Genomic DNA, 15,226 nt, shown 5'->3' on the forward strand with positions numbered 1-15,226 from the left:
TTATACAAACCCCAAAAACAATCAGCGTGCTGACCTTTTGCCTAATAAAGTCAAATGAGGAGGTGATATCTTACCATGAGCAACCTGACAAATCCATGATTAGAAATCAATATGGCATCATCCATCTCACATCTTGGCATCACATCTCAAGATAAAAGACCTGGATTTTTGATGAATCTATCAACTGTAAATATTCAACTTGAATAAAAGAGTATCAAAATGGCCCCTATTCGCACCGCCCTCATTGGCCTCTCCGCCTCGGCCAAAACCTCTTGGGCCGCCGTCGCCCATCTCCCATACCTCATCTCCCCGCGGGGCAAGTCCAAGTATCAGATCGTGGCTCTCTGCAACAGCAGCGTAGAAGCTGCTCGCAAATCTATTGAGCACTTTAAACTCCCCGCAGAGACAAAGGCATATGGCGACCCCGAGTCTCTTGCAGCTGATGACGAGATCGATCTAGTGGTTGTCATCACTCGCGTCGACGTCCATCATTCAACTGCCTTGCCGAGCGTCAAAGCTGGAAAGGCAGTCTACGTGGAGTGGCCTTTAGCGCAGGACGAAGAGCATGCTAGAGAACTTGCCACTCTCGCCAAAGAAAGCGGTAGCCGCACCGTTGTTGGCCTTCAAGGTCGGGTTGCACCACCCATCGCCAAGATTCATGAGCTTCTGCAGCAAGGACGCATCGGAAAGGTCCTTAGTAGTGAGCTTCGTGCATCTGGAGGCACCAATGATCGTGAGATATTGCCATCCGGATTGACTTACTTTACTCGGCGCGCTGTGGGAGGCAATATTTACACAATCGGCCTTGGTCACCGTAAGTTAATGCTCATCTGAAAGAATGAAATGCCACTAACACTAGAGTAGTCTTTGATCAAGTTCAATATGTCCTGGGAGATATCGCCAACTTCAAGAGCCGCCTCCACCTCCAACGCCCCAACGTCAAAGTCCGTGACCCAGCAACAAACAAAATCATCGAGACCGTAAAGTCCGACGTACCAGACCTGATTTTTGCAACCGGCACTCTTAAAGGATCAGAGACATCCCAAGAAGGCGCAAGCGTACTCATCCGCTTCCGACGAGGCCAGCCCTTCCCAGGAGAGGCTCCCCTCGTCTTTACCATCAACGGTGAAAAGGGAGAAATCAGACTCAAGGCCGAGGGTGGAACGGGTCTGCATGCTAATAGCTACGATGCACCCGTGACTATTGAGGTTGATGACTTTGAGACCGGCAAGGTTGAGGAGATTGCTTGGCAGTGGCAGGACTGGCAGGAAGAGCTCCCCGTTGTCAGCCGTAGCGTTGCTGCTGTCTATGAGAAGTTTGCAGAGGGAGATAGGAAAGGACTGGTCTCTTTTTATGATGCTCTTTTCCGCCATGAGCAGTTGAATGGGTTGTTGAGAGAATGGGACTCGGATAGCTCCAGGTAGTCCACACCTCTGTTAAATACCAAATTATGCACGCCACGAGTCAGGGCTCGAGAACAATGACTGCTTTAAGAACCAAATTGGACATACTTTCTATGGAGACCGACAATCAAGAGTGTCTTGTGCGCAATCTATTGTGATATGTAACCATAACGCTAGGAACCCCCAATGCATGCATTCCAACTGTAAAAACCTCAAATCTCCATGCTCGCCATAACCATCTATATCTTTCAGACACCCAAATATCAACCAGTCAAACTCTGTACATACTGCACCAGCTCAGAAACGTCCTCTTCCATCTTTTGGATATACTCCTGTCCACCGACCATCTTTTCAGACATGGGCATCCGCTTGATCAAGTCCGACGTGGAGCAGAGCAGTCGGAGATCTGACTCTGCATCTGGTCCTGAAGGGTTGGCCGCTATGTTTACAAACAAGGTGCGCAGAGCGACGACCGGGTAGTGAATGGAGACCCTGTAGTTACACTGGTCAACTCTATCTTTAGTCCAGTGTAGCATATGCTTACCAGAACATTTCCTTTACGAGCCGGTCCAGCGCCGTCTCGAGATACATCAGAGTCGAACGGCTGGCCTCTAGCGCCAATGTTATACTGGACTGAACACTAGTCCCCCATGCCTGCCCAAGACTATCCGAGCCCTTTGAGAACTGATACCTCGCACTCGCCTGATGTATCGTGATAAACAGGTTGTGGTACTCGAGGTGCAGGGAAGTGCCATGATGCCGCACCCAAGGCGAGAGGTCAAGCTCCTCGAGTGTCGAGATGCGACTCCTATCGGCGACTAAGAACGTCGGTCGTATCTCTTCAGGCACACACATCCTCCACGCTTCGAGCTCACCATCTAGCTCTCGTACTGCCCGTAGGAGCTCCGCCTCGGATCGTTGTCTCGCTTCGTTCGAGTATAGAAGCTGCCAGATCCTAGATTTAAGTATGCTGAGTTGAATATCTCCCATCAGACAAGGCGGCAGTACGCCGTATGGCGGTGGAGGCATGCGTCCCTCGTTGAAACACCCCAGAGAGGGGCTCAGGTGGCCAGGGGGCGTCAAGTCACACAGATTGTCAGGTAAACAGGGTTCTATGCCGGTGCGCAAGGTGGTGGCCTTGTCGGTAATGTAGCTCTCCCAGAACAGAGAACGTAGCTCTCGTATCTCAGTCTCGTTGTAGTTGACCCCTGCTTCGGGCCTCATGTTGTGCCCTCCGAGTTCCGTGACGAGACGACAGGCAATTTGATGCATCCGAACTGAAGCGGGAATCTGCCCAGAAAATGCGCTCTGGAATCGCTTCTCACCGTCAGCCATAGAGCCCAGCAGTGACATACGCTAACCTACCAGCAAGGAAATAGCCCGAAGGCTCATCAGATTAGCTATCCCATTCGTCGACTCCAGTAGAAACACAGCTCGGGACGCACACTTCATTTCGAGTGAGCGTGGCAGAGATAGGGCTCGGTCGTCGAAGAAGCCCATAGTCGAGACGAGAGCCAAGACGCTCGCCTGGGCTGCAGTTCGTCTAGGAGTTTCCTCGAGTGAAAATGCCAATTCCAGGGTATCTCGAAAGATGACGGGGTCCATTAGCGGGTGAACAAATCGGACGGACGACTCGGGGTAGGCGTCAAGGGCTCTCCAGGCAGTCTCTCGATCGAGGCAGTCCACTTCGTCGCCGGTGCTGTTGCAAGTAAGGGGAATCGATGAAAGAAACACATCTTGCTCAGAAGCTTCCCGGCAAAAGATGTCACCAAGTCCTGGTAGGAATTCCTCCACCCAGGGTAGACAAGTAGTGACGGAGGTTCCCTGTTCCAGCATAACCCTGTCAAGGACAAAGTCAATGGGCTCAAGCTGGCTGGATAAGCTTTGCTCGATAGCAAACACGCTGTTTTCTATCCTGTGGGCACACTCAGATTAGGCATGTTCAGTCCTCGACAGATCATCTTCCTACCTAGGCTTAGGGCTCCGCTTGGTGGACTGCAACCGGTTAAACGTGCAAACGAGGTTATGATGTCGACACCAGTCGCAGGCGAGGTTTTGATCGGTTCGGTCACAAGAGATCTTTGAGTTGCAGGTGTCAACGTCGGAGAGCAGGTACAAGTAGAAGGGCACATGGTGAACTCACCTTCTTCGAGTAGCACAAGTCGCAGGCTCGTTTCCGCAACATTTTGAGAGGCCTCCTCTTGGACAACCTCCCCAATACTAAGAAGGCCAGATCATCTCAATGCAAGAAAGGTTACAAGAAAGAGAGCAGTTGGTGATTTGGATGACGATGCCAGGGGACCCTTGCTGCTGATCCGATGACTCAGCGGAGAATGTGCAAGTTGGGAATAGCTTCGCAGGGGCTGGCCTGGTAGTTCGGAAGACGGATGCTACCAAAAGCGCCGAAGGGATATCATGATGGTATAGGACAATGTAATATGTTATTCGTAGGTCATGAGTGCCGCGTGTCATCACGATATATCATTTTATATGCTATATTTATCTATAAACTCGATACATTATCGCATTACCCTTGGGTCCCTCGATGCACTTGCCACATGACTGTTTTGTATGATATGATCCGGCATATTCGGACCACTTTACAATTTTCAACTCCCACCAAGCCATGTATTCCTACCATTAGCAGACCGAGGTAACGCATATCAAGAAACAAATAAAACATTATATCATTGCGGCTATCCTTAAGTGAGGAGAAGCTAATAGTTTCATATGAGTATCAAGCCCTCCCCTAGACCCACACGCTTAGTTCCAAGCAATGCCGAGTACTGTTACTATTTCGCATGTCATCAAGGGTGCCATGAGCAAAAGAGAGGCATGAAGGCAGTATGCCTCAAATCGAGCCGCACAATCAGACCGCATGCGCTGCGCCGACATAGGGAAAAGCCTAAAGGTCATACGCAGCGAGTTAGCTAGAACAAAGCCAAGAGAAATAGGGCTATAGAAGCTACTAGAAGCAAGTGGGAGGCCTCGAAGAGATACAAGAAGCCCCTAGAGATCCGGGAAGATAAAAGGACAAGGATCAACAGTCTTGTTCGCCTGACCCCAGCTAGCTATCAGCTACTAGGCCGCTGACTCTATCACTCTTCTTGACTGATCCATTTGACCCCTGGCAAAGGGCCTCAATAATCAACGTGAGTTGCCTGCTCTAAGCCCGTTCCCAGAACTTGATTCCTCTGAAAATCTAATCAAATCACGGCCTCTCACCTTGAAAGCAGAAAGCCCAAGTTCCTAGCGAGTGATTAAACAAAGTTCAAAGGTGAATCTTCAATACACTTCCAGACAGTCACCGAGAAAGCGTTTGTATATTTGTATCAAAGATGGTTAACTATCCTAAGCTTAACTGCCCGCAGGGAAACATGCTCCTATCGAGTTAGAATGGCATAAAGCACACATTTTATAACCCATTGTCTAGAAGATCTACTGACAGTAATCAACTATCTGGACTAGCCCTGCAAGAGGATGATTCGTAATATCTAGTGCCAAGACCATGTCCATCTTGGGCATCCAACCGATCCTGTAAAAGCGTGATGTAATGGGATATGGGCATCACAGGCACTCTTCACTTGGCTTCTCATTTGACATGGATTTGGACGATTCCCCTTGGGCGTTGTGTCGCCATGAAACTCCATACTCCGCGAGGGTGCTTGGGCGTCTACAAATCTTCTTAGGCTTCCGACTGCAACAAAACGAGCCACTCAAGGTATTACTTGCTTTCAACGACACAGAGATCAATATAAGAATGCATTAAATGTACTCATTAAGCCCTTTTCTTTCATTGCTACAGGGAATCATATTCACGTTCCAACCCATTACTGTTCAAACTCTCCAGCGTACAGCATGTCTCCCCGCTTGCCGTTCATCGTATCCCACACATCGCGTGCCTGCAGGTGAGTGTCACGCTTGGCAGGCTCTCCGGCAAGCTCCACGGCCTGGTCTTCTCTCTCGAGCTTGACTGTACTATTGTTAGCGCTAGCACAAGTTACACACACAAGACACTCACCGTGAAGGAACACGGCTGTTCGCTTGCCACTGAACAGAGCATGTGGCACGTTAGTCACGTTGTCCGAGTTGGCATCGCCAACGGCGTAGATGCCGGGAATATTTGTGGCAAGACCCGCAGACTGGTTAGCAGCCAGACGACCGCCATAAAGTTGAACTCCTGCCTTCTCTCCAACGTCGGATCGCTGCTCGTCGGGGAAGCTGGCCAGGAACGCAGCTCGGCCGACGGGCCCTCCCTTGTCAAACTTGACGTTGAACCAGTCATTCTCGGGAACACTGGGAAGACTGGGGTCGGCGTGCTCGTTGGCTCCCTCGGCAACTCTCTCAATCTCGGTGATGGTACGGTTGTCGACCGTGACGTTGTGGATTTTGAGGTAAGCCTCCCACTTAGGAAGATCCTTGGCGGCCAGGGCACGGGAGTCACGAGTGTCGGTTCCGTTGACAAAGGCGACAATGTCAGTGTTCAGAGTCAGCATCTCACGGACCATGCCAGCGACCTTGTCCAGAGGGCCGAGGAGGCCGAGTGGCTGATCGGCATGTTCGTGGCCGTCGCACCAAGGGCACCAGAAGATACCCTTGCCCCAAGCTTCTTCGACGCCAGGTGTCTCGGGGAGGATGTCACGAAGTCCAGTGGCGAGGACAATCTTGCGTGCGGTCAAGGTCTTCTTCTGCTTGTTGCCGTAGTCGACGGTGACAGAGAACCAGGTGTTCTCGTCGCGAGCCTTGATGTCGGTGACGGTTCCATTCTCCATCTCGACAGTGTCATAGTAAGACAGCTGCTTGCGAGCGGCCCAACGGTAGTACGCAGGTGTGACACCTGGGATCTGTTAGTGTGTCACAGCAGGAGACACGATAATACTCACCATCGAAGCCAGGAACATCATGCATATGTCGAGTAGGAGCATTTCTATACTCTCCCGAGTCGATGAGGAGAACATTTCGACGGACTCGAGCGAGACCACTCAAGGCAGCGAGGCCGGCGGGACCACCTCCCACGATGATGGCATCGTATTGGGTCTGAGGCACGGGAGGGACATCTCCTCGAGCAATGGCAGCAGCATTACCGAGAGAGACAAGCGCCGAAGCGACAAGAGTGGAAAGGAACCGCATTTTCAGACTTAAAGATGGAGAGAAGAGGATGAGGAGCGAATGGAGGTGACAAGATGGAACATTCTGCGATGGGCGCCTGCCTTTATACCAGACTCACTCCCTCCCCTCGGCAGCAAGGATGCATCACGACTGCCGCTACTAACGATGGCTACGTATTGTGATCGCTTGACACAAGTCGAGAGCTATTTCTCTCAAAAAAGAGACGAACCAAAATGATTCGCCAATTCTGGTTCCAATGTCGATCATGGTCCAAAGCTACCCTCTCGCCTGCAGCTTGTACCATCAGCTGGGCAGTGGGCCATCTGAGACACGGAAGCCTTCAGCTCTCCATCTTCCAGCAGTCCTAACCATTCACAGCATCTTCTGTGTCACAACAGGCTCGGACCGTCCTAGTAGCTCCCGTCTCCCCGCAGACTTTGAGGCCCTTTTGTATGCAAGCCGCTCTTTGCGGGTTGAGCTGATTCTCCCGAGGCGCCGCCGTGCCAAGGAAATATGTCGAGCAAGGATGTTCGGGATCTACAGCGGGCCAAGAGCTGAAGGTTGAAGCTAGTGTTCCGTGCGTGCATGCGGAAAATCAAGAGGTTGGGGGTCTAGGGAGTCTTGAGTGGCTTGCTTCCATCGAAATTTCACTTCAACATTGAGGCCAAACACCAGCTGAAGAAACTGAAGGCGTTTCTGTCAAACCCATTCTCAAGCCACGCGTCATGAATGTTTTTCTCATTCTGATCGGCAGCCAAGATCATCAAGCACCGGGTAGCGAGATGAATACACGACATGGTCCAAGACATGGTCAAGGGAGAATAAACTTGGACCCTTTGCAGACCGCCAATAAAGTTCTCGTACCGCTGCTAGGATAATCCCAGTCATCGGCAGAGTCTAGGTGCGGGCATTCCCGTGCCACCATCACCGCCTTGTCAAATCCACCAGCTCTCCACTTGGGATAGGTCTGCTGACAGGTCTCGGCCAAAAATCAGCTTCATTTCGACGTCGTCGCATGAAGATACCATGTAGGAGATTTTTAGCTGCATTATTTCAGCCTCTCAAGTGCCAAGTACCCACGAAACACGGCATTCAAGACTTCATCGGCAGGTTGACGTTGACAGGCAAGTCGCAGTATTCAACCTGCGTAGACAGATTCAAGAGCGTACTAGAAACAATTTGACTTGGCGACGATTGTCTTTTTATCCTTGGTGGCTCTAGGCATGACGATCGAGGCAGATGTGCCTGATCCTTCTCATCTCAGTATCCTCATTATCTTACTTGGCCTTTGTTACGAGATCACAGGTCACATCAGCACCCAACATTATATTGCAACTTTTCTTTCTAGCCACCAACACTTTTCAGTCCGTACTCCACTACCCAAAATTCCGCCTAGAGTTAAAATAGCCTCAAGAACGAAAGCCAAGACACCAGGTCATCGGTGGTCAAGTTGGCCGTCTACTTCACTTCCAGCAGTTTTCATTAGATGTCCTGTGTTGTCAGGATGACTGTTTAATTCTGAATCGCTCAGCGTGAGTGTTACTCAAGGTAAACGTCGTTACTTGGTCATGTCGAGATAGGCTACAACCTTTGTCTACACTTCATCACTTCCAGGCCCAAAATACAAACAAAGCATGCCTCGCATGAATCGAGGCCACTGGATGATGCCACGGAATTCACTTGTATCCCAGCGTAAATCTCAACACCAAGTAAGAGAGCTGAAAACCTGGTTGCAATGATGTAGAGCAAACAGGTTGGCCATTGTAGTCTCTTGTGCATCAAACCAGTTCCTGCAATGGGTCTTGAGCATTGTTTCTTGGTTTCTTTGTGTTCATTGTACATGCTTAATCATGCAAAACGACCGTTAAAGGCAAACAAAACATTATGCGTTCAGTAGGTTTCTCTTTGTTCAGCTGAATGTTTAATCGTTCTACGTTCTTCAGCATTTTTCTCTTCACGCACACACACGCATGTCGACATTTTACGATCTATTTAATACATCGTCAATCTCAAGTCACTCGTCACCAATACCCACTCAACCGATCATCGTATCTTCATTAGACAATATGTGCGAGATTACCTACTCCAACCTCATCTACACTGGCTGCGGCCACACCGTCGCAAGAGAGCCTGTCCTCATCCCTTGCGCACTACAGGACAAACCTGACCATCCCGTCTGCGAGAGTTACTTGGCTTCCAAGAGGATGCCTGGGAACTGTGGGAGACCCGAGTGCAAGGACAAGTCATCTAGCGATCAGCATCAGAGCTGATCACCTTGGGTAAGAATGGCTCAAAGCCCTTTTCTTTTTGTGACTTTGCACGTCCACCGTTTCCTTCAAATAGCTAAATGTTCGATCTGTGTATAGCCGGACTCAATACAACACTATCTCAGCCATTGCCGATCATTCAACTGAGAGATAAAGCACCTCAACACAACTCAGACAACAGAAGTCGCTGGTGTTAGCAAGATGCGATGAGTTTTCATTTCGCCATTATATATAGATCGATAATCCTAGTCTATTCCCCTATGAAGAGGTCTTTCTTAGATGTGCTCTGTCCATCATTTCATTTTCAACAACAGTGCTTGCTGGGTATATGCCATGAAACCAATAACTTTTGATATCCCCAAATATTCCAATACCTCATTATACCCGTAACTCAATATTTTCGTCATTCTGTTGCCTGCTCAGTTGCATTCTCCCGTTCCCTCGCAGCCTTCTCATCCGCGGTGAGGTCCGCCTTGGCCGATTCCATCTTGACAGTGACAAAGATGAACAAAGCAGCGACTGCAAGTGCTGCGCCAGCCCAGAATCCGATCTGATACTGACTCCTCTGGCTCACATTCTCTGCTCCTTCGACGTCCTTCTTGGCAGAAATGGCCATCTCTCCAACGCCCAGCCAGAATGCCATGCCGAGGTAGAGCAGACTTGTTATCAGGGCTCCAGCAACGGCTTGAAGATGACTGGGGAGAGATGTAGTGATGAAGATGTTAGTGACGTTGAATGCGATATCCACGCCGATTGTGCTAAGGACCATGGCAGGGAAAACAAAGGCCCAGTAGAGAAAGCTGTTTGACTTGCCACTATCAGGAATGAGGGCGAATAATATGCAGCATCCAAGGAATCCAAATCCAGAAATCAGCAGCAAAAGTCGTCCGCTGAGAATGTGAAGGACGAAACCACCAACGACGGCCAGGATAAATCCACCTGCAGCCAGAGGAATAAACCACGCTGCTGTCAGCAACGGGGAGATGCCCAACACTTCTTCGATACTAAAATCAATGTTAGTCTAACGGATCAGAGAACTGTGGATGCGGCAACATACTAGAAGCTGGCGTAAAAGAGGAACAAACCAAAAGATCCATAGGAAAAGAACAAAGCAATGATCAACCGAGTCATGTACTTTGTCTTGAACACTTCAGCCGGCAATAGAGGCTGACTAGCCTTCCAGCCCTCGATGTAAACGGCCAAGGCAAGAAACAAGACACCAATGATCAGGGTGATGTAGATGTAAGGCGTACGCCAGCCCTGAGGAGCATTTCCACCATCCGTCAACGCGTATACAACCAGCGCCAGTCCAGGAACGATAGTGCAGGCTCCCATCCAATCCATTCCAAGGTCAGGTTGCGTATCGCCTTGGCTCTTGGGAATTGTCAAAAGACCAGCGACAAAGATACCAGCGCAGAAGCAGGCACCGATGAAAAAGTACCACTTCCAGCCGAGGACTTGGGCAGCGAGGGCGCCAAAGAATATACCCGAGTAAAAGCCAATGCAAGAAAAGGCTCCAAACATTCCAAAGACAAAATTCTTTCGAGGTCCTGGTCGATAGATCCGTGCCATAATAGCAACGCTCGATGGTAAGAAGGCAGAGGATCCTAGACCCTGCATGGCTCGGCAGGCGATGAGCATGGTTGGATTCTGGCTGAACCCAGCGATCAATGACCAAACCAGCAGCCATACGTGACCTCCCAAGAAGATTAATCGCCCACCGTGAATTTCGGATAGTCGCGCAAAAGGTAGAAGTAGAGCCGCCGTAGTCAAGTTGATGACAGCCGCGGGCCAAGTCCTCGCCGACTCTGGAATATCCAACGAATTCGCAAGAGAAGGAAGCGCAATGTTGAACCCGGAAACAAAATACTCGCTAACCATCATAGACCCAACAACAGCAAAGACGAAACCTATCTCGGCGTACCAGCTGTGAAAGCACGCCGGACGCTCTCGTCCCAACCTCTCAATCTCCTTCTGATCAAACAGAATAGAAGGTTCCTGTGAAGACCCATTGCGTTCTTGGTCGAGGACACCATCGATGGTGCAATCCTTTTCGTTTGTGGAAACCATATGGAGGGTCGGTAAGTGTGTGTGAAGATGTGCGCCCGATGGAAGGGTCAAAGAATGGCGACTCGTTTCTTATAAGCGATGTTGGGTTTTGGAGTGTGGGTCTGGTGAAGGGATTGATAATCGGCTCCGCTGTGTTTAGCTCGCAGAAAACAGTCACAGAGGAAAGCGGAGATGGTGATGATGTTATTGATCGATTATACGAGTTGAAGTGCCTGGTTTGTAAGCTCAAGGTCTAGCATCGGCACTAGACAAAGAGGCAGATCCTCCTTCTTAAGACTGGATCTTTAACGGACAGACGGACATATCTCGAGACCGAGTACGATTCTTTAAAGCAAATCTCGGTCTCTCAACCTCCATCGTCTATCACCAGAAAGGGCAATAAGGTCGCAAGCGAGGATTTCGGACTTTCGGACCGGACAAAACTAGACCGAAAGCGGAGCTTCACAGCGAGTTGACGAATAAGCATAGATAAGCCGGCTTGACTTGCCCATCTTGGCAGTAGTGTCAACTCCATCTACGATGCAAGTGAGTGGAGAAGATGGGACGAACTGTTGGTCAAGATGCATCCTTCTGCAAGATTTAACCAGATTTTAACCAGGTTCTGGGTAATGGGAGTTGATTGGAAGTTGGGTTTGAGGCAGATAAAGTAATTCGACTGTTACAAGCCATGCATTATTAATAGAAGAGTTTCACTCGCGTCATGTTTGGGGCAAGATACGTGCTAAGAAGAAAAATACAGGGATACACAGCCATCTCCAGTCGACCTGTGTACAGCTCCCTACCCTGGAGATGAAGAGGGTCACGGACCGCAACGCGTCTCGGTAGGTAGGCTGCTCACTAGTTAAATAGAAACTATAATGGTAGATCTTTTCCCGTCTTTTCTGTTTGAAGGGCGTTGAGGAGGTGAACCCATTGAACGCAAAGCGGTGGTAACTACATTCAAGACCTCCGTGTCACCATGAACTACCCACCACCGACTTGAACGCGACGAAACATGTTCACATAGCAAAAGATTTTGCTTTGAAAGGAATATCATGGGTAGAAAATGAACTTGTTTTGGTTTGTATATCGTCTAAAAGTCTACCGTAGAAGAAATCCAGGATAAATGTCCTCTGAAGGATCAATATAGAAACTCATCCTCCCACACAACTTTGCCTCGCCCGTCACACGAGGAATACACGCAGGGAATCCCTCCACGGGCGACTTCTCCTCCGACAAGACCTCTGCCTGGAACTGCGACGCAATAATCGATCGGTGTAGTAGCTTTGCCTTTCCGGGCGCTACTCTTCCCTGAGCAAACAAGACTGCGAGTCGAGCACATGAGCCAGAGCCACAGGGCGATCGGTCAATTTGGCCGTCTGCAAACACTGTGACGTTTCTTTGCCGAACAACTCCCTCATCATCGCCCTCTTCGTTGAAAAAGATGACTCCGTAACAATCGTATGTTCCGTAATGAGCTCGAGTTCCCAGCGAAGCCTTGATTTCCCGCCCAATCTTGATAAACTCGTTGACATTCTTGGGCTCTACCTTAAGCCCAAGCTGGTCCGCATCCAAGGTAGCATAGACAGCTCCGCCAAATGCCAAATCGACCTTCACTTCGGTTCCTCGCGAGGGCACGGCAGCAGGCAATGACTCGACCAACTGGTACAGTGGGTCTCAAAAAGTAACGACACATTCCGGGTTTCCCCGCTGTATCAGTACCACCACCAAATGAGACTACATCTTCAGCGCCTTATTGCGCAGCCAAATGAGGGCCAGTTGCATCGTATTCTATATCAATCTATAGATAATTGAGAGCTGCATCTTTTGGTGTATCTAATACTTAGTATACCAGCCGTGGGCGCGCACAACAGCCTGCATTCTTCGCTTCATTGAGTTGACTAGGTTATCAATGACTTCCGGCTCAATCTCTTCCCACAGCTCGATCGCAGCTGCAATAAGAGCCTGCTTTGCTTCGTCGGTCTTGGGCATATATGTGAGCTCTGGATATCGCTTGCAAATCCTCTCTTTGAGGATTGCCCATAGGTTTTCTATGGGGTTGAGATCCGGGCTACAAGGCGGCCAGTCTACCACCTCGGCCCTTCGACTCTCACACCACTCATAGATCCAGTCTCGTACGATGTGGGCTGTAAATGTGCTGGCGTTGTCATGTTGGAAGTAACTATTCCTTGTCACAATCCGGGGAAGGTATCGCTGCAAGCATGCGAGGATAATCTGCGCAGTTACTCCGCCGCGAGGGCTTTCTGGATCGCCGGCCAGGGGGACCATCGGGAGGCGCCTGCGATGATTGAAAGCGCTGAAGAACATCTGTGAGTGCCTTGTCGGTCGTACGCGTGTCTGAACATTCCGTCTGAAGAGTCTCTCGTGCTAGAAATAGTCAGAAAAGTCGCAGTTATGAGAAGAACATATACCGGTTTACAGAAGACCCACGTACGCCTCTGGCCCTCTCCTCGAGCGATGATAACCTCATCAGAGAAGGTCCATTTCTCCCAAAAGTCCTCAGCCATATGAACATACCGCCGTGCAAAGCGTAGACGCTTTCTGGCGTTGGCTTCACTAAGGAAAGGTCGAAGAAGAGACTTATAATGCATGATTCCTTCTTTTCGTAGGTATGAGATTAAAGTCGCCCTACAGCAGCTTAACCCAGCTTCCTCAATCAATTCACGTATCTGAAGATGAGGATCTTGGGCAATAACCCTCAAAATTCTCCTTCTTTCCCTCTCTCCAATAATGCGCGGCCGGCCGGACTTGGGTTGGTCCGCGGCACTCTCTTGGTCGCGATATCTTCGTACCACACCGTAAATTGCATGTCGAGAGACGCCCTCTTCCCGCGCGATCTGGGCGGCCGACACGCCCGAATTGTATCTCCAAACAATCCTCGTTCGCGTATGAGGAGAATGATGTCTTTTTGGGGCCATTTGGACGTAAATTGACTGCGTGATGAACGATTGAAGTTGGTGATGATTTTGGTGGAGGTAGAAGTAAAAGCGGGGTACGGGAAAATGTGTCGTTACTTTTTGAGACCCACTGTAGCTCGTCACGTTGATAAAGTCGGCACCAACAGCTTTGCCGTCAACGATGTTCATACTAGCCACCACACGGCCAGATGGAACATCGATCACAACGTCGACCTTGGCCTCTCCAGACTCTGGAGCCTTGACGATACCATTTGCGATAGCCCAGTATCCAAGCGCAATCGTTCCGTGACCGCAAGCCGTAGAGAAACCATCCTTATGCCAAAAGAGCACACCAAAGGCAGCTCCAGCATCATCAGGTGGTGTAATAAAGCTGCCATACATATCGGCGTGACCACGAGGTTCGTGACATAATGATTGACGAAGTTGATCGAGCGGATGTTGAGGATCTGCTATGATATCGAAACGACGCTGGGCAACGGTCGAAGACTCGGGAAGGTAGCCGCTTGGAAGCGTTTTGACCACACGGAAAGGTTCACCGGCGGTATGCCAGTCTTCAGTTTCGATCCAGAAGGGAGAGGAGGCCATAATTAGCTGCAAGGGGCGACTCGGCTTGCTGCGAGGGGAAGATCGTGAGAATGGTCTAGGGCGTGAGGGGTGATATGCTACAGTGGACAAGGATGTGAATGGACGCAGTTAAGATGTGTTTTCTAGATGATTTCCTCGGCGACCCAACCCACTGAGCGAAATATCACCATCATCTGAATGGTTCCAGAATCTGTTCTTTCCATTCATTCGACGTTTGAATCCGTCCCCGCATTGTTGTAATCGAGACAGCCCCCGTATGGCATTGACACAAAGCCCAGGAAGTCGGCCAGTGGATACATCGGCATGTGGATTCCGACATTGCGTGGGGCCCTGATTGCAGACAATAGAGATGGAAGGCGGAACTTACTGATCCGGTTCAGGTTTATATGGGCTCAGATTGAACACTCGAGGCCATATGAGATTTTCCAGAGCATTTCCAGGTACTGAAAGGGTCGAGTTGAAGACAAGAGGCTACCAACTACGGATGACTTGGGCTGGAAAAACCCCTACCGAGTTGGGTCTACAAGTGCCTCTGACGCCATACATACTTTCCGGGCAGTTAATGCATCTTTCCATATTCAAACACATATTTGACTTATGAATCAAGGCCTAGCCAATCATTTTTGACTTCCTGAACACTGCGTTACATATCATCTCCGTATTTCTCATCGGCACCACTTCCGTCCGATGATTTCCGTTCCATAACTTCCATTTCGTAACTTCCGTTCCAGAAATTCCGTGCCAACTTCCGTCCTACCTCTCAGCTTGCAGGCAATGCTTCAGCCCATCAAAGAATTGGGACGGTCCGGAACCCGGCCGGTATCCCGGTGTCGGTATGTGGGGCCGACCTTCGGGCCGGTGTCCCATCGCCGGC

At 49.9% G+C, this 15,226-nt stretch overlaps 5 protein-coding genes across 5 annotated transcripts; 1 reads left to right on the top strand and 4 right to left on the bottom strand.

Moving 5' to 3' along the window:
• Positions 1-219: 219 nt before the first annotated feature.
• NECHADRAFT_48319 (uncharacterized protein) lies at positions 220-1,424 on the top strand (the record flags this gene model as incomplete). Its single annotated transcript, XM_003043697.1, has 2 exons — positions 220-814; positions 865-1,424. The coding sequence occupies 2 exons, from the start codon at positions 220-222 to the stop codon at positions 1,422-1,424; spliced, it is 1,155 nt and encodes a 384-aa protein (XP_003043743.1).
• Positions 1,425-1,666: 242 nt separating this feature from the next.
• On the bottom strand, positions 1,667-3,588 carry NECHADRAFT_84447 (uncharacterized protein; the record flags this gene model as incomplete). Its single annotated transcript, XM_003043827.1, has 5 exons — positions 1,667-1,920; positions 2,033-2,720; positions 2,769-3,318; positions 3,373-3,398; positions 3,547-3,588. The coding sequence occupies 5 exons, from the start codon at positions 3,586-3,588 to the stop codon at positions 1,667-1,669; spliced, it is 1,560 nt and encodes a 519-aa protein (XP_003043873.1).
• Positions 3,589-5,233: 1,645 nt separating this feature from the next.
• NECHADRAFT_95979 (uncharacterized protein) lies at positions 5,234-6,533 on the bottom strand (the record flags this gene model as incomplete). The annotated part of the gene is made up of 4 exons (XM_003043828.1): positions 5,234-5,376; positions 5,425-5,821; positions 5,909-6,240; positions 6,287-6,533. 4 exons carry the CDS (start codon positions 6,531-6,533, stop codon positions 5,234-5,236), a joined length of 1,119 nt encoding a protein of 372 aa, XP_003043874.1.
• Positions 6,534-9,182: 2,649 nt separating this feature from the next.
• NECHADRAFT_48359 (uncharacterized protein) lies at positions 9,183-10,849 on the bottom strand (the record flags this gene model as incomplete). The annotated part of the gene is made up of 2 exons (XM_003043829.1): positions 9,183-9,783; positions 9,837-10,849. 2 exons carry the CDS (start codon positions 10,847-10,849, stop codon positions 9,183-9,185), a joined length of 1,614 nt encoding a protein of 537 aa, XP_003043875.1.
• A 1,080-nt stretch (positions 10,850-11,929) lies between these two features.
• On the bottom strand, positions 11,930-14,148 carry NECHADRAFT_48195 (uncharacterized protein; the record flags this gene model as incomplete). Its single annotated transcript, XM_003043830.1, has 2 exons — positions 11,930-12,504; positions 13,878-14,148. The coding sequence occupies 2 exons, from the start codon at positions 14,146-14,148 to the stop codon at positions 11,930-11,932; spliced, it is 846 nt and encodes a 281-aa protein (XP_003043876.1).
• Positions 14,149-15,226: the final 1,078 nt, after the last annotated feature.

The sequence above is a fragment of the Fusarium vanettenii genome (genome assembly GCF_000151355.1).
Source record: "Fusarium vanettenii 77-13-4 chromosome 9 genomic scaffold NECHAsca_27_chr9_1_0, whole genome shotgun sequence".
NCBI classification, from domain to species: domain Eukaryota; kingdom Fungi; phylum Ascomycota; class Sordariomycetes; order Hypocreales; family Nectriaceae; genus Fusarium; species Fusarium vanettenii.